Below are 22,343 nucleotides of genomic sequence, written 5' to 3'. Positions count from 1 at the left end.
GGATACCCAAGTCACCTTCCATTTGGGGACTCTCAGAGGTGCTGAGGAATCACCTGGTGCCTGAGAACTATGGGAGGGAGGGAAGAATAGAAGGGAGGGAAGAATAGAAGGGAGGGGAGCGGGGAGAAGGAAGGATTTGAATCCTGCGGAGGAAAACCAGGCCCTTGACTTTCAGGACCAAACTCGCATCTACCCGTAGAGAGGCACCTTCTGTTCTCACAGTCAAGGTAACGCAGAGAACGTCATTCACAGTGACACCCAGCCCTGCCAATGCTATCTTTGAAAGGAGGAAAGTGGAGTGAGAAAGAAAGGCCAAGAACATGTGTGCAAAGAAGAGGGAGAGAGGCAGCCTGCAGGGAAGGACGTGAGAGAGGGAAGCAGAGACAGCAGGCATAAGAGGCAGGGCCAGGACGGTGTGTGCAGAGCGGGCATAAGAGACAGGGCAAGGACGGAGTGTGTGGGAGAGCGGGTGTGAGAGGCAGAGTGAGGACAGTGTGTGTAGAGAGCGCAGGTGTGAGAGGCGGGGCCAGCAGGGTGTGTGCAGAAGAGCAGGTGTGAGAGGCAGGGCCAGGAGGGTGTGTGGAGAGAGTGCAGGTGTGAGAGGCGGGGCCAGCAGGGTGTGTGGAGAGAGTGCAGGTGTGAGAGGCAGGGTGAGGACAATGTGTGCAGTGTAATGCCAGGTGTAAGGCTGGGGCAGGGGCTTGCACTGGAAGGAATGTGCCCCACGTCCCACTGGGCCCCACCACCCTGCCTGACCTCCTCGGGTCCCAGCCAAGGGTAAGCCAAGTCCAGGTTGAGTCAGTAAGGAAGAACCAAGACACTGGCCCCACACTGGCCCGGGCCAGGGACACTCAGCGAAGATGTGTGTTCATCCACCAGGACCCAGAGGCCCCAGCCCATGGCAGGGAATTCCTGGAGGGAGACAACCTGCTGAAGAGCAGAGATCCAGCCTCCCCGAAGCCGCTGAGCACCCCTCCCTTCCCCCACCCCGCTCCTCTCCCTCCTCCCCATACCTTGTCCTCCTTTGGTCCAGCCCTTGCCCAGCGGGGCTGCTACAACACAGTCCCCTAAACTCAGTGTCTTATAAACAACAAAAATCCATTTCTCCCAGTTCTGGAATCTGGGAAGTCCAAGGTCAAGGTGCCAGCAGATTCGGCCTCTGGGGAGGACCCACTTTCCCAGAGACAGTATCTTCTCCCTGTGTCCTCACACGGTGGAGGGAGCAATGCAGCCCTCAGGGTTCCTTTTATGAGGGCGCTGATCTCGCTCAAGAGCACTGCACGCTCGTGACCTAATCACCTCCCAAAGGCCCCATCTACAACCACCATCATACTGGGGGTGACACATGAATTTGGGGAGGACACAAACATTCAGACCACGGCACATGCCAAGCTGATTCCCACCCAGTGCCTCTGCCTGGGCCCTTCCCTCTGCTAAGAAAGTTGTTACCCAGATCTCCCCATGGTTCAGCTTAAACCTCTTCTTCTAGAAAGCCGACCCCCACTCCTCCAGCTGAAGTAACTGGCTCCTTTCTGCACAGGTTGCTCCCCAGTGCGTTTGTGTATTTTGTGGCCTTCATGGCCAGAATTTATTATTTATGTTTTGAGTACCTTAATGGTAAGAACTGCATCAGTAGTACCCAATGCTGTGTACTCAGGGCTCTGGAACCAAGCCTGGCCCATGATAAGTGATCAATGAACCAGTGACTGAATGAATGAATGGAGTGACTGAATGAATGAATGAGTGAATGAATAAACGAGTGACTAGATGAATGAGTGAATGAATGAATGAACGAACAAGTGACTGAATGAGTGAATGAATGAATGAATGAGTAGATACATGAATGGGACATCAAGGCAAGGCCAGGTTTACATTGAGAAACTTTAGCCCAAAGGCTGGTTTTGACAGCAACAAGGCAACCTTGGGCAAGCCCCCGTCCAAGCCTGTGAAAGACATACCACAGTCTCACGCTTGCACAGCTGCCACCAGAGTGCAAAAGGCAGTATGTGTGCTAACCCAGGACAAGCCACCACGCTGGCCAGTTAGGGACTCAGGACCCCTCCAAGGGCAGAGACTTTGTCTACCTGGTCACTGCTGAATCCCCAGCCCCTGCACAGCCTCTCAAGCTGGCACAGCAAAATGAGCAGAGAAGCCACTGGCGATGCAGGGATCCCACTGCAGGGTGCATGGTTCTGGGCTTGTGGGACACAGCTCAGCCTTACTGGTGGAACTGGGCTTCAGTTGTGGGGCAAGTCCAAAGCGCATCGTTATTCACAGATCTCCACGGAAATAACAACCACATGGAGTGTGTGGTTGTGCCAAACAGCATGCCACTGTGCCACCTCCAGATCAGCAGAGGGCAGAAAGCTGGAAAATCCACAATGGTGACAGGAGTGTAGACAGAGTCCCTCCCGCACTACTGGTGGGGCTGTCAGTCAGGGGCATTCCCTGGTCATCAGTGCTCAGGTCAAAAATGACAGATGCATATATTCTCTAACCTGCCAGGTCTAGTTCCAAGATTTCTGGCGTGTGTGAACATCCTTCCACACGGGCCTCTTACAGACACACATATGAGGATGCTCATGATAGCCAACCACAGGGCAGAGCCTCAATGCCCATTAGAGCCTAAAGGACCTGTGTTCATCCCCGCGGTGGAATTCAATGCCATTACAGAAAGGAACCGGGTGCTGCTCCATTAGCCCTTATGTGGAAGGCTCTCCCGGCCAGACTCTGGGGAAGATAAAATGGAATAAACGTGAGTATAGAAACTGCAAAACCACATCATCAAGAGTCTAAGCTTTGAACTTGCCCTTTGCTTGAATACTGGCTTCTCTACAAATCACCTGCGGAGCGAGGCTGTGAGTGAGAGACTGAGTACACTCTTAGATCTGTTCACAAGCTTCTTGCCAGCCTTGAATCTGTGAGGGTCAATTTGATGTGTCAACCTGAAGGGTGTGACGGGTGGGGTCACAGTCCCCAGTTACTCAACCAAACACTCATCTAGGTGCTGCTGTGACGGTGTCTGGTAGATGTGATCAAGGGCCACCATCAGCTGACTTTAAGGCAAGGAGAGTGTCCTGGCTGAACTGGTTAGACCTGATCTGATCAGCGGAAAGGCCTTAGAGACAGGCTGAGGCTTCTTGAAGCAGAAATCCTTCCTGTGGACAGTGGCCCCAGTCATGCTGGGAGTCCCGTCCTGACTTCGTGGCCTCCCTACAGATTTCAGACCTGCCTGGCCACACCAGCTGAGCTATGCATGGATCAGGAACTGGTAGCTTTTGTTCCCAAACATATTGGCACCAGGTGTACTTGTTTCTGTAATCAGGTAATTTAATTAAGCTTTTAATGCACATTGATTGAATGATCTCACATGGATGTAAAATGAAAATGTAACTTCTATGAACACTGAGCTTTGGAGTCGGTAGAGGCAAGTTGCTAAAAATACCGCTGTGCAGTTTGCGTGGGAGAGAGGAGTGAGATCTGGGGAGGCGGGGTCTTACAACTCTGGAAGGATTCTGCACTCAGATTGCTTCCAAGTGTCTTTAAATACTCACTCCTCTCCAAAGAAACTGACAGTGGAACTTGTAGGAGACGCATCCAGCCTTTGTTTAGAGCAAAAATAACTTAAGTTGGTAGATTCTTCCTCAAAGAAATGTCCTTGGATTCTGCCTCAAAGTGATGGCCAAGCAAGTGACATCTGTATGATTTACTTTAAAATAGTGTTTAAAGCATGAACAAATCATGCTTATGATCTCTTCTTTCCAACGGCTTTTTGAGTAGTCACCTGAGGCTGAGCACTGAGGACAGGTCTTTACTCCGCCTCCCTCCAGAGACCGATGCCGAGTGAAGGACCTACCACAGCCAGCTGAGGTCCGAGCTGGGCACAGCACATGGCGGGTAATATCTGCAGATTACTGTTCTGGGCATTAGGACTCCTACAAAGACCCACTTCTGAATGGTCACACATGGTCTCATGGACAGTGGCTGACTCCGGACAGATGGATGAGGTGGGAGTGAGAAGTACCGTTTTATTTTTCACCATGTATATAAGTCCCTTCTTCGAATTTTGAAAATGGAAAGAATACGTAATGCTCCGTACTGCCTGCTCCCAGGGCTAAGATCCTTTCGGGTCCATTCCACAGGCACCAGTGGAGCATCTGCCAGGTACCAGGGCCGCCTTGCCCTCCAGCTCCTCCTGCTTTCCTCCTTTGATGCTGAGCATTGCCTGTCTCTGATCTTTCGCTCAGGCAGGGCCCCTGCCAGCCCTTCCCCTCCCCATCTCCATCTCTGGGCTTCCAGGGTCACTCCCATGCGCTCCTTCCTGTGGCTTCCCAGGGTCACCGTCCCAGCCCACCCCTCTCCAGGGTTCACCTGCCCTGGTGGCTGTTCCACTGGGCATGTCCTGTGGCTCCCATCCCTCCCTCCTAGTGAGGCTGGGAGCTGGAGGCAGGGCCTTGCCCAGCACGGGGCCTGAGGCACATGGTAGGTGCCCGTCAGGCTGACTGAACCAGCCGAGTCAGAGAAACCAAATCCACCTGAAAGTGTCCTCGATTTAAGAAAAGACAGGTGCACCTCATTTGCAGACCACAACATTTCTACAGGACCCAGACCTTCCTCAGCAATGGCACTGACATGCACCAGCGCCCACCAGCCCAGGAGGGGACGCTGGGAGCCAACTGCATGGAACATGGTCACTCTGCCCTGCAGCCCTTCCCCTGTCCAGTCACAGCCACGTATTCCACATGTACCACACACATGTTCACTTGACCTCCCCTCCCCTATGCTTGCTGGTGGAACGGAAGCTTTGGAAGGCAGCCCCCCGCATCTGCTTTGTTCGTTCCCCCCATCCTAGGCCCAGTGCAGAGAGTGGCACATGGAGGCTGTTCAGGAAACATCTGCTGCGGAACTAAAATGTCGGAGAGAGGATGGGATCACTGTGGCGGGGATGGGATCGCCGTGGAGGGGATGGGATCGCCGTGGAGGGGGTGGGATCGCCGTGGAGGGGGTGGGATCGCCGTGGAGGGGGTGGGATCGCCGTGGAGGGGGTGGGATCGCCGTGGGGGGGGTGGGATCGCCGTGGAGGGGGTGGGATCGCCGTGGAGGGGATGGGATCGCCGTGGAGGGGATGGGATCGCCGTGGAGGGGATGGGATCGCCGGGGATGGGATCGCCGTGGGGGGGGGTGGGATCGCCGTGGAGGGGGTGGGATCGCCGTGGAGGGGGTGGGATCGCCGTGGGGGGGTGGGATCGCCGTGGAGGGGGTGGGATCGCCGTGGAGGGGGTGGGATCGCCGTGGAGGGGGTGGGATCGCCGTGGAGGGGGTGGGATCGCCGTGGAGGGGGTGGGATCGCCGTGGAGGGGGTGGGATCGCCGTGGGGGAGGTGGGATCGCCGTGGGGGGGATGGGATCGCCGTGGGGGGGATGGGATCGCCGTGGGGGGGATGGGATCGCCGTGGGGGGGATGGGATCGCCGTGGAGGGGGTGGGATCGCCGTGGGGGGGGTGGGATCGCCGTGGGGGGGGTGGGATCGCCGTGGGGGGGATGGGATCGCCGTGGGGGGGATGGGATCGCCGTGGGGGGATGGGATCGCCGTGGAGGGGGTGGGATCGCCGTGGAGGGGGTGGGATCGCCGTGGGGGGGTTGGGATCGCCGTGGAGGGGATGGGATCGCCGTGGAGGGGATGGGATCGCCGTGGAGGGGATGGGATCGCCGTGGGGGGGGTGGGATCGCCGTGGGGGGGGTGGGATCGCCGTGGGGGGGGTGGGATCGCCGTGGGGGGGATGGGATCGCCGTGGAGGGGGTGGGATCGCCGTGGGGGGGGTGGGATCGCCGTGGGGGGGGTGGGATCGCCGTGGGGGGGATGGGATCGCCGTGGAGGGGGTGGGATCGCCGTGGAGGGGGTGGGATCGCCGTGGAGGGGGTGGGATCGCCGTGGGGGGGGTGGGATCGCCGTGGGGGGGTGGGATCGCCGTGGGGGGGTGGGATCGCCGTGGGGGGGATGGGATCGCCGTGGGGGGGGTGGGATCGCCATGGGGGAGATGGGATTGCTGTGGAGGGGATGGAATCGCTGTGGAGGGGATGGGATCGCTGGGGACGGGGTAGCGTGTTTTTCCACATCACTCTCCAGGCCCCTCAGGGTTCCCCTTTCCCTCCTCCTCCTCAACTTCCTGCCAGCAGCTCCCTCCCTGGCCCAGCATGGGAGGGTCAGGAATGGGGCATTTGTAAATTCCCAGGCGCCACTCTCCAAGCCCACAGGGCTCCACCTGCACTCCTCAAACCAGGCAGCTCCAGACATCATTTAGAAATCATTGCTACCTAACAGACAGAATGCTTTCCATTCACTCCTCCATCTCTTCATTTGTTGCTTCTTTTCTTCCTTTAACATAACAAAATTAACTTGAACACCTCAAGTAGCAGAAGCTGCGAGTTTCCTACCCCATCTCCCTTCTCCCCTTCTTAGGCCTCAGTGCTGGTCCTATTCAGAGCAGTCTCTTCTCCAGCTGACCACGGCCACATGAGGAGGGGCCAACCAAGGAGCAGTAGGTAGATGTGGAGGAGTTTCTGGGAGGAGCCCTCTGGAAGAGCTGACTCAGCTGAGATGCATGCCCCTTTGGGATTTGAATGTGATGTCTGGTGCCTTTGCAGCCACCCTGGACCATGGAGGATCAACACCAGCATGAGGGTAAATAGCAGGAAGATAAGAGGAGTCTGAATCCTTGTTGATTTTGGAACAACCATGGCAGTCCTGACTGCCTAGGCAACTATCCCAGAGAGTGGGGTGGCTCTAACATGGTATCTGGAGTCAGCCCACCTGGGTCACATCTCAGCTCCACTAGCTCACCAGCTGTGTGACTTTGAGCATCTTAACTAATCTCTGTGGGCCTCCATTTCCTTAGCTGCTAAGAACATCCAATAATAGCATTTACATCTTATGTTGAAATGAATGCAGCCAAACACCACCCCTCATACATAACACGGGTTTAATACATGTTAATGAGCTATAGTTGTGCTGTTATTACTATGACTTCTACTCACACACGCTAAGCCCCGATCCTGGGTGAAGCAGGGCTGTGTGCTATTTAGTCCCCGCAAGCATCTGAGCAGGCAGACATCACACACCCATTTCAAGGCTTGGACACATCAAGTGACTTCCCTGGGCTCACTCAGCCCATGGCTCTCAGCCAGGCCTGCAAGCCCACCAAGCCACCTGCTCCCTGGTTTGGGAATCATGTTTTATTGATACTGAATGGGGCTTGATGTTGTTTTGCATTTTCCTACAAAACATGCTGTACCATCCTCTGCAGATTCCCAAGCAACCAAGGAAAACAAACAGCAGCTGACCCTCTGTGGAGGCCTCAGCAGGGACAGGGCCACTTCACACTGACACTAAACAGAAGGCGCCTGAGCCTCTCCCCTGCACAGGATGGGACTCGGGGTCCCACTCCCTGGACCCTGCATACCACACACAGATGGGATCTCCCTCCCTGTACATGGGGACTTCCACCCAAGACGACGAAGCCTCATATTTATATCCTCTCGGGCTGAGATTTGCCAGTTTAAACTTGTCCAGATTTGGAAGCTGTGTGTTCTGTTGCTTAGCTACCTTCATCTAAAAGCAGAATGTACAAGATCCATACATGATAGCCACTGCTTTGCCTGATCCATGCTGGCCTTGCCTGCCCCAGCCTGGCCTTGCCTGCCCCAGCCTTTGCAGGACCACCAGCAACCTCCCTTTAGGACTGAGGTTGATTTCTCCCCACAACATCCCACAGAGCCTGTTCACAGCGCTGCCTCATGAGCTCCTTTGCATTTTTGCAACAAATCTTTGAAAGTGCCCTCATGAATCTGGGTGGTCTTCTTGACCTTGGAGGCTCTGCAGTGTTCACAGGCAGACCCCTCACCACAGCGGTGAAGCAGGAGGTGGTGCTCAGGAAGAGCATCTGTGTAGAACAGACCTGATCTCCACTTGCCGAGATTTCTAAACAAAAAGAGACTGGAAGCCCCAGCAACAGTACCCCTGGAGGGCTGGGAAAGTCAGCCGGATAAATGTGCAGCATCAAAAAAAGGAAGAAAATCATATAAATTGCTAAATGCCAACAGCCTCTGTTATTGGGATCTCGGAATCCAAAGAAAGCTATAGATGGCACAGTCCTGCATGCCTCAGCTGACGGGTGGCCAGTACCGGGACAGCACCGGCCCAACCAGGTGCCTCAGTTGACGGATGGCCAGTACCGGGACAGCACTGGCCCAACCAAACCACACACAGGGGTGGCAACCCGAGCTGGACCTGTGGGATCTGCAGTGTCCCAGCTCAGACTCACCTTCCCACCATTTTGTTTTCTTTTTTTTTTTTTTTCTAATGACAGAGTCTCATTCTGTTGCCCAGGCTGGAGTGCAATGCCACCATCATAGCTCACTGCAGCCTCTAACTGGCTCAAGCCATCCTCCCTCCCTCCTGAGCCTCCCAAGTAGCTGAGATCACAGGTATGCACCACCATGCCTAGCTGTTTTTAAATTTTTATTTTTTGTACAGATGGAATCTGGCTGTGTTGCCCAGGCTGATCTGGAAAATAGCAGGAAGATAAGAGGGAGGTGCCTCAGTCCTGTGGTCACTTGGTAACTCAGGCACCTCCCTCTTACCTGCCCGTGGGCACCCAGGTCTGGTGACCAGCCTGGGCAACATAGCAAGAGATCCTGGACTCAAGCGATTCTCCTGCCTCGGCTTTCCAAAGTTCTGGGATTGCGGGCATGATCCACTGCGCCCAGCCCCCACCATTCTCAAGAGTTCTCTTCTCTCCAGGCACGATCAGGCTCAGCAGAGGCTCCAGAACCTGCTTTAGATGTGGGCTTCATTCCCCTCACAGGCCAAGCCCCCAGATGTCAAGGGGATTGAGAGCCCAAGTTCCCCGAGTGTCTCCTAGGGAGCAAAGATGGGGCAAATTCGTGATTACGGAAAGGATGAAAATGATGATGAGGATAAAAATGTTGACAAAGTTGTTGCTAAAGATGATGGAAAGATAACGAGGAAGAAAAAGATGAAAATGACAAAGATGATGATAAACAAGTGGTGAAGGTGACGATGGTGATGAAGATAAAATGATGACAATGAAAAGATGCTGAAGAAGAAGAAAAGGATCTGATGAAGATAAAGTTGGTGAAGCAAAGGGAATGGTGATGCCAATACCTGGTCATGTTTAGGAGACGCCTTCCCATGCAGTTTCCCCTTCAGCCCTGCAGCAGTAGCTGCAAAATCACCGAGTACCCACAGGTCTCAGCACCATTCTAGGGACTGGAGATACAGCTGAGGGGGAGAAGCTTCTTTCTGGAGTAAGGAAAATATCTTAAAATCAATTGTGCTGATAGAAATACAACTCTATGAATATGTTGGAAGCCCTGAATTGGACGCTTAAAGTGCGTGAAGCATATGGTGTGTGAATTACGTCTCAACAAAGCTGTTAAAACTGAAAGAGACAAATTCCCTATCCTCATGGAGCTCAGATTTCTTCCTTTTCTTCCCGGAGAGCTTCCTGTCTGCCAGGCATGATTCCAGGCATTCTACATGTGATGGCTCATTGCATCCTTCCCATGGCCCCACAAGACAGGCTCTGTTGTAATCACACCCCTTTCACCGAGTAGGAAAGTAAGGCGTATGTCAGGAGATGACTTCCCCACGCCCACATGCTGGAAAACTGCAGAGCTGGCTGGGAACCAAGGCAGTCTGTCCATCCTGACTTCTCAGGGGCGCACTGTGCTGCCTTCCTCAGAGCGAGGGTGGAGCTGAGAGGGCTGCACACAGGGGCAGCCCCCTCACATGTGGGAGGAAGGAGACAGGTTCGCAGGGGCTCCCTAGGATACTGACAGTGGTAGCCCTGGAGGCTTCCGCTGCTGACAGTCAATTTACAGGATGACCCATTTATTTTCCCCACTAACTCAAGAGTTGAAAATCCCCTTAACCTCAGTGTAAACAAACATGTACTTCTCCAAAAACAAGTGCATAAGTGACTTCCTATCAGAGGTGGCCAGTGGGTGGTCCCGGGCCAAATATGGTCCGCAGATATGTTTTCTGGGTGCACACGTTGCTTTTAAAAATCTGAAGAGGCTCTCAACATTTACATGAAGGCTATTTCACCAAAAAATCAAATCTTCATTTTCTCTTGGAAATTCTGGCCACAATGGCCAGGGGTGATGGCCCATAGGACCTGAGTGACAGCTGCCCTCTTGAACAGGAGTGCACACTCCCCAGGATGCCACAGCCCTGCCTGGCCCAGGTCACTCACAGAGCATTTGGGTCTGTGACTTCTACTTTGTTGAATGAGCTGTGAAGATGCCATCCCCCCCTGTCTCCTGTGGCGAGTCATGGGTTAGTATTATTGGTCTTATTCATTCCGATAAAGCTTTCTCCCTATTCCTCCTGACAAGTGCTCAGAAAGCTTTAGGAGTAGCTTGTTGTCCACCAGAGACTTCCTTCCAGTGAGGGTGAAGTGGGGGCTTCTGGAGTATCCCCACTTGAGGGCCTAAGGATCTACAGCCCAGAAACAGCCCAGGCTGGTCAGCAGCCAGACAGCAGTGGTGTCGCCAGAAACGTATGCAGACCCTGGCCTGGACACACAGCACAGAACCAGTCTCTAAGACTGGCAATGGCAACTGAGGACCTGAGGGCTCACACTATTCACAAATACACTTCTGAATATGTTGCTTGTAATCAGTGTAGTAAATGGAATCATTGCTTAAATGTACCCGAAGAGCCTACTACACAAAGACAGACATTCATTCAATAAACACTTATTGTACTGAACTAAACTCTTAGGGAATTGCGTCCAACTCACTATGCCTGCTGAGACAGTTGCATGGATGGATGGACAGATATTAGGGTACATCAAGCACAGTGAATAGGATGCCATTTAGTAAGAATTTAGTTCAACAATGTCTCCTATAATCTAACTATACAACATCCAACCACTTATCCACCCATCTATCCATTCATCCAGCTGTCTCTCCATCTACCTACTCATGCATCGCATAATGCAATTACCCCACTAGCCATTCATCCGTTCAATCATCCCTCCATCCAGGTGGCCATCCATCTAACTACCCAAACACCCATCTATCCAATCATACAATCATCCATCTATCCATCTAACCAACCATCCATTCACCAGTAATTAGCTGAGAGCCTATTGTGTACCAAGCACTGAGGATACAGCATTGAAGAAGTTCCTTCCTTCCTTAAAGGAACGTCTACTGCTTAGGTGGAGGATAATTTGAACCAGAGGATGGCCATGGATGAGTTCCAGGGAGTTGTGAAATAGGATAAGGAAAAGGACTTTGAGCTGGAGAGGCTCAGGTTCATGTTCTCACTCAGCTACTCACTGACAATTCTGAGCCTCCATTTCCTCACATGCAGAGTGGAGACTGTGAGACCTGTCACACAGGAAGGAAATGCTGTAATGGACCCAGAGTCCCCAGCACGTGTAGACTGCTCTAGAACAGGGGTTCCCAACCCCAGTACCCATCTGGGGGAACCTAGCCTGTTAGGAACCTGGCCACATAGCAGGAGGTGAGCAGTGGCAAGCAAGCATCTCTGCCTTAGCTCCACCTCCTGTCAGATCAGCAGCAGCATTGGATTCTCAGCCGAGGGTGAACTGCACCTGTGAGGGATCTGGGTTGCCCACTCCTTATGAGAATCTAATGCCTGATGATCTGTCACCGTTTCCCATCACCTCCAGATGGGATCAGCTAGTTGCAGGAAAACAAGCTCAGGCTCCCACTGATTCTATATTATGGTGAGTTGTATAATAATTTCATTATCTATTACAATGTAATAATAATAGAGACAAACTGCACAATAAATGTAATGTGCTTGAATCATCCCGAAACCATCCTCCTCCATGGTCCATGGAAAAACTGTCTTCCATGAAGCTGGTTCCCAAAAATGGTTGGGGACTGTTGCTCTAGACAATGGTGGCTATGCAAGGAGAAATTCCTGGAACCACAGGAGATATTTGCACACCTGACATGCTTAAAACTCTCATCCAGTTTGCAGACCCATGATCCCAAAAGGTAAATTATCACAAGCCTCATCGCCTGTTTTACAACCTTGGGGTTCACTATAAAACAGGAAACCCAGGCCGGGCGCGGTGGCTCACGCCTGTAGTCCCAGCACTTTGGGAGGCTGAGGCAGGCAGATCACAAGGTCAAGAGATCGAGACCATCCTGGCCAACATGGTGAAACACCGTCTCTACTGAAAATACAAAAGTTAGCTGGGCGTGGTGGTACATGCCTGTAATCCCAGCTACTTGGGAGGCTGAGGCAGGAGAATCACTTGAACCTGGGAGGTGGAGGTTGCAGTGAGCTGAGATCATGCCACTGCAGTCCAGCCTGGAGACAGAGTGAGACTCCGTCTCAAAAACAAACAAACAAAAAACCGGGAACCCAAGTACAGCTGAGTCTTTCCTGCCATAACTGCATTTCTTTCGTCTGAAGATGCCCAGCCGTTGGCATTTTGATCAAGAATGATCCTGGGCATGAGTTCCTTGTTCGTCTCTGCATTTGCCTTCTTTCTGGTGATCCCTTTGGAAATTGTCCCACTGGTAATTTCAGAGACTGAGCAGACAAATGTGCTTTTGAATACCAGGAAGCCAAATTCCCCCTGATGAGGCCCCTCGTCACGTGTGCACCAAACTGGGAGAACAGTCTGGGCTTTGCTCCTTGAAGACTGTTCATTAACAAGGGCCCTCTTCAAGTCAAGGGTTCTCTGGACTTCCCAGTCCAGCTTGGGTCCACAGGGACAGTCCCCAGGTCCGGCTTGTGAGACCTCACCTCTGAAGCCGGGGAACTCAGCCCCCAGCTCCCTTCTCAGCAACACGAGGGGATCTCACCTTCCGCTCACCTCCTGTTTTATCCAAACAGAAGCCCTTTGCCCTTGATGTGCCCAACCTAAAACCCCAAATTATTCAGCAAGGTGCAATAGCTGAGGCCCCACAGGCTTCAGAACAAGAAAAATGGGTTTCAAGCCCCCATTGTCTTCAGATGGTGCTTTTAAAAAAAGCTTAACACTGCTCCATTCCCGAGAGATGGATAGGGCTAATTTCACTGGGACACACAGAAGCCTGTTCTGGTTCCTGGTGGTCAGTGAAAAACAACTCACCATTCTCTTCTGTACAAGCGTGTGAAGCTGGAAGGAAGATAGTGTAGAAGGAGATGGACCAAGGATAACAGGAAATGCAGGACCATATAGGGCTCTGAATACCCTTGACCTCAGCTAAGATCAGTGAGTCCAGCGTGGACCGGGCAGTCTCCCCTTCAGCCCATGTGTTCCTTGGGCAATCTCAACTGCACAATCGGATGTAACCACTGCCAAAAACCCCAGGGACCTGATGGCCCAGGGACTCTGTGGACACATAACCTTTTCCCTGTGTCTGCCTTCCTTATTCTGGATTCCCTCATCACCATTGTAGACCTGCCCACCCCCAGGCTGGCAGCCCCTCCTCCCTCGCCCCCAGGCCTGCCCTTCATCCTCACTAGCTCTGCCGTTCATCCTCACTAGCTCTGCCGTCCTCTCTGCAGCCCCGCAGCCCCAGGATGGTGCTGGCTCCTGGGCCTGTCGCACGTGAGAGACCCTCGTCTGCCCACCTACCTCTGGCCTTGCTCTCCCAAACCTGCCCCACACTGCAGCAGACGGGCGTTTTGCAGACATGCCCTTGCTCCTGACCCCTCAGGGAGCCCTGGCTGCTTCTCGGGAAAGCCAGGCCTCCTCATCTGCCATTTCCCACCAGCTTTGCCGGCGCCTCCTTAGTGAGCAGGGTCCTCCCAGAACAGTATGGCAGGGCCCCGTCATGCCAGTGGGCACACCCTGAAGAGGCGAACAGAACACATGAGTAAATGGCACTTTCAGCAACTGTGCAAGTGACTAAGAACACAGCAGTGGACGATGTGACACAGGGTAACAGCGAGGCTGTGCCATTGGGGGACGGTCAGGAAGGTGACATCTGAGCTGAGCCCGGGATGACAAGAGGAGCTCTGTGTGGATTGGGAACCCATAGCAGGCAGCACAGGAGCCCCCACCACCTGGCCCTGCGGCACCTCCAGCCTTCTCCCTCTGCCCTGCCACGATCACCCAGCTCTGAACCTTCTCAGCCCCCAGGGTGGTCCTGGGAAAGCGGTGCTGCTTCCGGCCTTTGAGCTCTCGCTGGCTGGTCTACCTGGGACACGCTCACCCTCCCTCCTGAAGCTGGTCCACACATCTATCTCTGTACATCTTTTACCATACACAATGACTTATCACCTGTGAGCACATCTTTTCATCTCTGCACCCCAGCACCTAGCACGTGCATGCTACATGAATTCGAAATCTCTGTAATTGGGGGTAAGCACCCCAAGAGATGGGCAACGACATTGGATGTGGCATGATCACCTGGGTCCATTCTGCAGGTGCAGCCTTCCCCTGCAGGTAATTTCCAATGCTACCATCCATCCCAGCAGCCATGGATTAACCCTGAGGCAGAAGGCAAACTTTGCAACCACTTTTCAGGATGGCAATGATAACTGTGACAACAGAAACCCTCAGTGCTGGCGGCGGCTCAGCCCTGCTCTGGGAGTGACCCACGTCAGGTGTGTTCACTCCTCAGTGAGGGTCTCAGGGGATATAGTAAGATCCATGAAGGAGCATGTGTCCAACACCCACACAATACCGAGCACAGAGCTTCAGGGTTGCAGACGTCAGCGGGCAAGGGACTCAGTCCAGTGAACATGGACCATAACCACCTCATTAATACAAACATTCACTGGAAACTGGCCTTTAGCTATAGTATATCATCAGCTTCCTGGCCCTGTCCACAAGGTGTCAGCCAGATGCTTGGCCTCAGGCAGCAAGGTTCAGTGGTTGGGAGCGAGGGCCCTAGAGGTCACAGCCTCACTGTTCATGAATTGTAAGACCCGGGGGCACTGCTTAGCCTCTCTGCCCGGTCTCCTCATCTGCAGAGCAGGGATGATGGTCCCTGCCCACCACTGCAGGCAATCAGCACTGCGCCTACCCAGCGTCAAGGTAGACCCTCTCAGATGCTGCTATTAGTGGTGTCATTATAAAGGCCGGCATTGGAAGCTGATTCTTCCCCCTTCCACGTGTCTGAAATTTACCAAAGACCATTTCTGTGGAAGTGAAAATTTCTGTCCGTGCAGTTTCAGGTAAAAGCTCACAGCAGAACGAAGGCTCCAGTGAGACAGGCTGGTGCCCTGGCTGACCAGGCACGGTTTCCGCCTTGCAGCCCAAACCACAGCTTCTGCGGGGACACTGTCTGTCTCCACATCTCCGTGCGTTCTGTCTCCAGGACCAAAAATAGGCCTGCCTTGCCCAAAGCACATCCAGAGGAGGAAGCATCTAAACTCGCTGCACGCTGTGTCCTGCTCCTGCAGACAGAGTGGGAGGCCACAGCCCAGGAGGACACCTGAGGGTATAGCATGTTCTGGAGGCCACAGAACAAAACGTACAGAGAAGCTGCTCAGAGATCTGCTAACTGCTGTGTGAACACGCTAAGTACCCCCTCCTGAAAGATGCTACTGAGCATTAATCAGCTTCTCACACACATTCCTGGGAGCAAAGAATGCCCCAAGGGGAGCGACAATAGAAGGTTTGTGCATGACTTAGGAGATGCCTAACCTATTCCTCGCTCTTCGGGCAAAATTACACAACAGTCACGAATGGGAATGACACTCACGCCCCATGAACAGCAACGCACCTGCACTCCCCGACCCACTAGCATCGTGACCGCTGTTCACGCAGCAGCACTCACTTCATCCCGCCCCAAGGCCTGCCCTGGCCTCTGCCCCGTGCAGGTAACAGCTCGCCCAGGAGTGCATCCAGCCCCGACTGTGACAGCAGCAGCTCTGGCCCCCAGCACCCCTGCTGAAAATGTGCTTTTACGACTTTCTTCAGGGACTAACATGGAATCTTCCAGCAGGCCCTGAGGCGGGTACTGCCACCATCCCCATTTCACAAACAAGGAGAGAGATTTTGAGACACTGGTGCTGGCCTATCTCACGCAGCCGAGGCGGGGACAGCTGGGGTTCTAGCCCACCTGCTGCACTGCTCCAGAGCCCTTGCTGGGCAGCGTCTCTTTCTATGTGTTCCCCCTGAGGATGTCCAACTCCCTACTGCTCCGTGCTGGGTTGACATTCTGCACTGCTTTCCCCCGCTCCAGAGACAGAGTCTTGCTCTGTCATCCAGGCTGGAGTACAATGGCACGATCTTGGCTCACTGCAAACTCCACCTCCTGGGTTCAAGCGATTCTCCTGCCTCAGGAGAATTTTCAGCCCCCTCTGTGTAGGAGCTCAGCTTACCTTTAAAACTCGTGTAGATGCTTGGACTACAGTCACCTGCCACCACACCCGGCTAAATGTTGTATTTTTAGTAGAGACAGTGTTTCGCCATATTGGCCAGGCTGGTCTTGAACTCCTGACCTCCAGTGATCTGCCTGCCTCGGCCTCCCAAAGTGCTGGGATGACAGGCGTGAGCCACTGTGCCCGGCCAACATTCTGCACTGCTTTAGAGCAAATGTGAAGTCCTTTGCCTGAGAGGCTTGGGATGTTGCCTGATTGCCAGCAGATACCCTGATCAAAGCCAAACCAATATATGAAAATTCAAAGCCATGCCTAAGATAAACAAGGAGCCACAGTGCTTTTGTGTCTAGAATGCTTCTCCCGGGCCCAGGCCTGGGGCTCTAACAAATGGCCCATCACACTGCACAGCAGCTTCTGCAAGCTGCGTGGCCCTGGGCCAGTTCCCTTCTCACTAAGTCTTAATTTTTTCATCTGTAAAATGGAGATGATAGTAACACTTGCTTGACTGGGTTACTGTGAAGATTATGTAAATGAAAGAAAGTAAGGCAGCACACGATCGGCACCTATGCTGAAAGCCGGCAGTGGGTCCTTCCCACTGCTCTGAGATGGTGGCTGTAGACAGGATGGAGGCAACAGAGCCCGTGGGTCTGTGCATAATTTCCAGGGCACACCTACCGTGCAGGAACTGTGGGCCTCCATACTCTGCTGATGCATCTACACAAGTTTTAAAGGTAAGCTGAGCTCCTACACAGAGAGGGGTGAAAATCAGCATATTGCTTCACTCTTTCAAACGGGACCCTGACTTCCTGGGGATCCCAGACCAAGCACACGGATGTGTTCTGGGGTAGCCGTGGGGAACAGTGACTGCTTCACCAGGAAAAGGCCCCAGAGCACTCAGAAGATAAAATATGAAGGTTCTGGAAATTAAAAAAAAAGAAATGGCAAATGTTCTTTGGGATACAGTAGATGGCACGTTGCCATGGCAACCAGAGGCTGAATTACTTAGCAAGAGACGGTGGAGGAATCTCTGAAAGGAGGCAGAGCAGAGACAAAGGAGACCAATTAAGCCACTGCTGTAGGGAAAACAAACGGAGCCTCCAGGAAGCCATGTCTGACCTCCTGGGATGCAACTCCTCTGCTGCTGTTTTCTCTGTGTCTAATTCCGGGTTTTTAAACATGGTGACAAGTATCCAGGGAGCTACTACATTCCAGTCCAAGGTTTAAAATTCGTTCCAGATTCAGTAAGTAGTGGAGTAAAAACAAGCCACAGGGCCCATGGTTTTGGTACTTCTTAAGTAGGGGGGCCTTTGGGGTATCCCCAGCAGCCCAACCTTCTCCCAACCTCCCTCTCCACCTTCACAGTCAGGGTGGGGACCCCAGGCTTCTCTCATTCCAAGCACCACCGTAATTTTTGTTGGTTTTTGAATCACATGTACTATCATCCATTACTTACCTTTTTTTGTTTAGGTCAATTCACTTAATATTGTAATTTGAAAGAACTCGGTTTGATTATCAAATAGAAAACCATTATTAACTGGCACAGGTAAAGGCAACCACAGATAACAGAAGTGAATAAAATTTTGTTGACCTCCAGGCTGGGAAAGATTTTTAAACATGGTACAAACAGTGCGAACCATAAAGCACATCAGGGGTCAGCAAAGCGCCAGTTGGACCCAATGGACTGCTGGCTATTTTTGTAAATAAAGTTTTATTGACACACAGACGTGCCCCTTCAGCCTCAGATTGTCTACAGCTGCTCATTACCACAGCGGCCGAACTGAGTAGGGGTGGCGGAGACAGCCTGAGTCATAAACCTTAAAATTCTGACAACTTGGTGCTCACAGAAAAAGGCTGTGAGCTCTTGAAGTTTATGATTGGCACTGACAGCCTTAAAAATCAAAACTTCTATACCTCAAAGAAAAGTATTTTAAAACTGAAAATACAAGCCCCAAACAGAAAAGAATCATGTAACTCAAAACGGGGAAGGATTAGAAGCCACAGCTTCAAAAGTAAACTCCTAAAAATCATTAAGATAAAGAAAACCTCAGGCAAAGTCCATCAATCAAAGAAGAAACCAAAAAAGCTGATAAATGCTGAAAATAATGCTCAACCTCACCGGAAATCAGAGAAACCAAGCCTTAGGAACACACGTCCCATCACTGAGACTCGCCGAAATGAAAGCCTGGGACCACCACACCGTGGTGCAGGGGCCGAGCAGCACGGCTTTCCCAGCCGCTGGTAGAAATGCAACCTGCACCGGCGCCCCAAGCACAACTCCGCGACACCTGGAAGGGAAGGACCTCGTGCTCTACGCACAGCCCCGCCCCGGGCCGGCCTCACCTGCTCACGTTCACAGCCCTCCACTGTGAAAACACTCAAGTAGGGATTTTGGTGGGAGTTGGGAATACTGGGGCCCAAGCTCCCCAGCGGAGACCAGAAACAACCCTTCCTAGAAATGAAGAGCCCCACTGCTCAGAGGAAAATCTGCCCAGAGCGGGAGTCCAACCTTCAGATCATGGATTCTCACCCAGGGACCATTCTGTTGTCTCTGGCCTCTGGGGACGTTGGGCGGTGTCTGGGACGCATTTGGTGGTCAGAAGTGGAGGGTGTACTACTAGTATCTAGTGGAAGGCGGGAGGAATGCTGCTAACACACTACACACACGGGACGGCTCCTCCACGGAGAACCATCTGGGCCCAAATGTCAATGGTTCCCAGGCTGGGGACCCCGCTGCAGACCCTCGCTTCTCAAAGTGTGACCTGCAGCCCAGCAGCCAGCAGCCAGCAGCGTCGGCAGCCCCAGAAGCTTGCTAGAAATGCAGCCTCTCAGGCCTCCCTACACCCGCACCATCAGAACCTGCATTTTCCCAGGGTCTCCAGTGACTCACGGGCATGGGGACAGCAAGGGTGAAGAGCAAATCAACAGAGGCAGTGGCGCTCCCAGAACTGGTTCCCCTCACCCCAGGGCACTGTCCCTCCAGGGAAAGGTCGGCTTTTGAGGTTTAAAGAGGGAAGGAGCGGACTAGGGGCTGTCCAGGGTACTGTCTGCCAGGCCCAACCCTGCACAGACCAGCTCACACCTCACAAGGATGGGCAGGAGATGCAGACTGTGGCTGTTGGGACAGTGTGCACGAGTTTTATCAGAATTTCCTCTCCTGCCTCACACGGGACAGGTTAGCCTGCCACCTGGCCCAGTGAAAGAGGAAACAGAGGCCCACTCTGCCAGAATGGAATGACTTTCCTCTGAAAGCCCACTGATGCCTGCTCAGTGGCTCTTGGCACCTTTGGGCAGTGTCAAACTGGGGTATGCAGCAAGCTCTGAGGGGTTCTGAACTCCAGTGGCTCTGGAATGTGGAAAGCAACTAGGCAGGTGCCCAACCCTGGAACGCCACAAAGGTCAGCTCCACCTGGCTGATGGCAGCCTTGCCTTCCAAAAGAAGGCCCCCATTCTGTCTCAGGGGCATGACTGGATCCCTACAGACCTCAACCAGCAAGACGCAGCAGCTCCACTCTGTCCTGCCCCGTGAGACAGTCCATCTCCAGCCCAGCAGACCACAGGGACCACCCAGGGAACCCTTCAGGGGTGCAACACAGAAGGTGCCCACCCGTGGCTCTGGGCAGATGGGTGGACTTGGTGCACATATTGTCCAGAAAATGATGCGTATGTAGATAGACATGTATGTGTATATATGCAGACATGTACCTCATGACGTTTCAATGATATACGACATCTACGACACACATACATAACAGTAGTCCCAGAAGATGAAAATGGAGCTGTAAAATAACTAATGCCTAGTGACATTGGTGCTGTCATATAACACCTTGGGGTAATGCGTTCCTAACATGTCTGTGGCGATGCTGGTGTAAAAAACCCTACCATGCTGCCAAGTCCTCTAAAAGTCTAGTGCGTGTAACCATGCAGTACATCACACTTGATCATGATATTCAATGACTGTATTACTGCTTTATGTATTCACTATAATTTTAATGAATATTTTAGAGTGTGCTCCTTCTACTTATTAAAAAAAAGTTAACTGTAAAGCAGCCTTCAGCAGGTCCCTCAATCTGGAAGGCACTGTTCTCATAGGAGATGACAGCCCTATGCACGTTATTGCCCCTGAAGACCTTTCAGGGGGACGAGCTGTGGAGGAAGACGACAGTGATATTGATGGTTCTGACCCTGTGCAGGCCTAGGCTAATGTGGCATTTGTGTTTTAATTTTTAATGAAACATTTAAAAAGTAAAACATAAAATTGAAAAGTATAAAAAGCTTATAGAATAAGGGTAAGGAGAAATTATTTTTATGCAGCTATATAATTTGTGTTTTGTGCTAAGTGCTGTTATAAGAGTCCAAAAGTTAAAAGTTTTTCCAGTAAAAAGTTATAGTAAGCTAAGGTTAACTTATTATTGAAGAAAATATGTTTCTATAAATGTAGCATAGCCTAAGAGTGCAGTGAGTCTGAAGTCTGCAGTGGTGCACTTTCACGCGCTAGTTGGCTCACCACTCACTCGGGACTCACCCAGAGCAACTTCCAGGCCTGCAAGCTCCATGCATGGTAAGTGCTCTATACAGAGGGAACTTTTTAGTATTTTGTATGTCATATTTTAATGTACGTTTTCTATATTGAGAAATGTTTCAATACGGTGATGTGCTAGAATTGCCTGCAGTATTCAGTAGAGTCATGTGCTGTACGGGTCTGTAGCCCCGGAACCATCAGCTACAGCACGTAGTCAGATGTGCAGCAGACCGCACCCTCTGGGTTTGTGTAGTGCGCTCTGTGATGTTCCCACGACAACAAAATCTCCTAATGACGCATTTCTGAGGATGTATCCTGTCATTAAATGACACGTGACTGCATAACTGTGTGTGTGTGGGTGGGAGGGGAAGGGAGGTAGCTTTACTTGACAAACTTAGAAGATCTGGCAACACTGGATCCACCTTCTTGCAGGAAAATGATCAGATAGAGGTGAACAGAGACGTCCCCTGTCTCTAACACTGACAAGCCATGTCCTCATCAGTTTGGCCCAGTCCTTGCCTGGCTCCTACAGGCCAGTGGAGCAATTCACCCTCCAGGAGGCATTTGATGATGTCCAGGGACAGTTTTGATTGTCACGGGAAGTGTCGTGTGTAGAGGCCAAGAATGATGCTAAACATCTGAGCGTGCACGGGACAGTCCCCACAGGAAAGGGCCCCCACATGGCCCCTAACGTCAATGGTGGCGGGGTCAAGAGACCTGCTGCAGACGGTGGGTTGTGCGCCCCGGCCTGGCACACTCAGCATGTGGGATCTCAGAGGGGCTCAGCCTGCAAGGCCGGAGCACAGGCCCAACTGTGTCCGCACGCTGCCACTTACTTGGAGAGCTTCATCTCGATCTGCTGCCGGATCTCCTGTCTTTCTTCATCAGTCCTTCGGGGGAAAATGTTCCGGTCTTCCAGTTCCTGTTTGCTTGGCCGGTTCCTTAGCTTCACGGCCAGGAGCTCCTTCTTGCATTTCCGTGGCAGTGTTCCTAAGAGCCCCATCCAGGGCAAGAGGAGAGAAGGAAACAAAGGAGACAGGTCTTAATGGAGGGCTGGCTTGTCAATGCAGCTGCCCACCTGCCAGAGGAAGGACTCCGGACCAGGGTGATGGTGGCTAGAACCGAGAGGACACACGCTCGCCAGCTTGCGGCACTTTCCAGTGGAACGGTGGGCAACACAGGGGCAAGGTGATGCCAGCGTCTCTGTCCACTAAGCCGCCTAACTCATGGGTTTCCAGGTACAGTCCAGGTTGACACCTGCTGTCCCAGATGATTACTAATAGCAGTCACGTTTTTCTTTCAAAAATGTCTGAGTTTGGACCAAAAATGACACAGTGACTTTCCCCATGGTGGCCGCTGCCCCCACCCAGCTCCACATGGTCCCTGCACTTTCTCCCTGTCCACCGTCCCCCCAGCCACATGGCTCTTCCTTCAGTTTCTAGATGTCCCACCTTAGGGTCTCCGTGTCACCTCCTTCCTCTGCCTGCCA

General features: G+C 52.5%; 1 protein-coding gene across 10 annotated transcripts in view; it reads right to left on the bottom strand.

The window, feature by feature from the left end:
• Nucleotides 1–22,343, bottom strand: part of PHACTR3 (phosphatase and actin regulator 3) — a 271,324-nt gene that overhangs the window by 20,656 nt on the left and 228,325 nt on the right. For all 10 annotated transcript variants that reach the window (XM_005569489.3, XM_074005622.1, XM_065523361.1 and 7 more), the window contains one exon: nucleotides 21,691–21,844. In XM_005569489.3, coding sequence (XP_005569546.1) covers nucleotides 21,691–21,844 — 154 coding nt within the window. The remainder of the gene's footprint in view (nucleotides 1–21,690; nucleotides 21,845–22,343) is intronic.

This window comes from Macaca fascicularis, chromosome 10 (genome assembly GCF_037993035.2).
Source record: "Macaca fascicularis isolate 582-1 chromosome 10, T2T-MFA8v1.1".
In the NCBI taxonomy this organism is placed as follows: Eukaryota; Metazoa; Chordata; class Mammalia; order Primates; family Cercopithecidae; genus Macaca; species Macaca fascicularis.
Note: the sequence above shows the minus strand (reverse complement) of the source record. Positions and strands in the feature narration are given on the sequence as shown.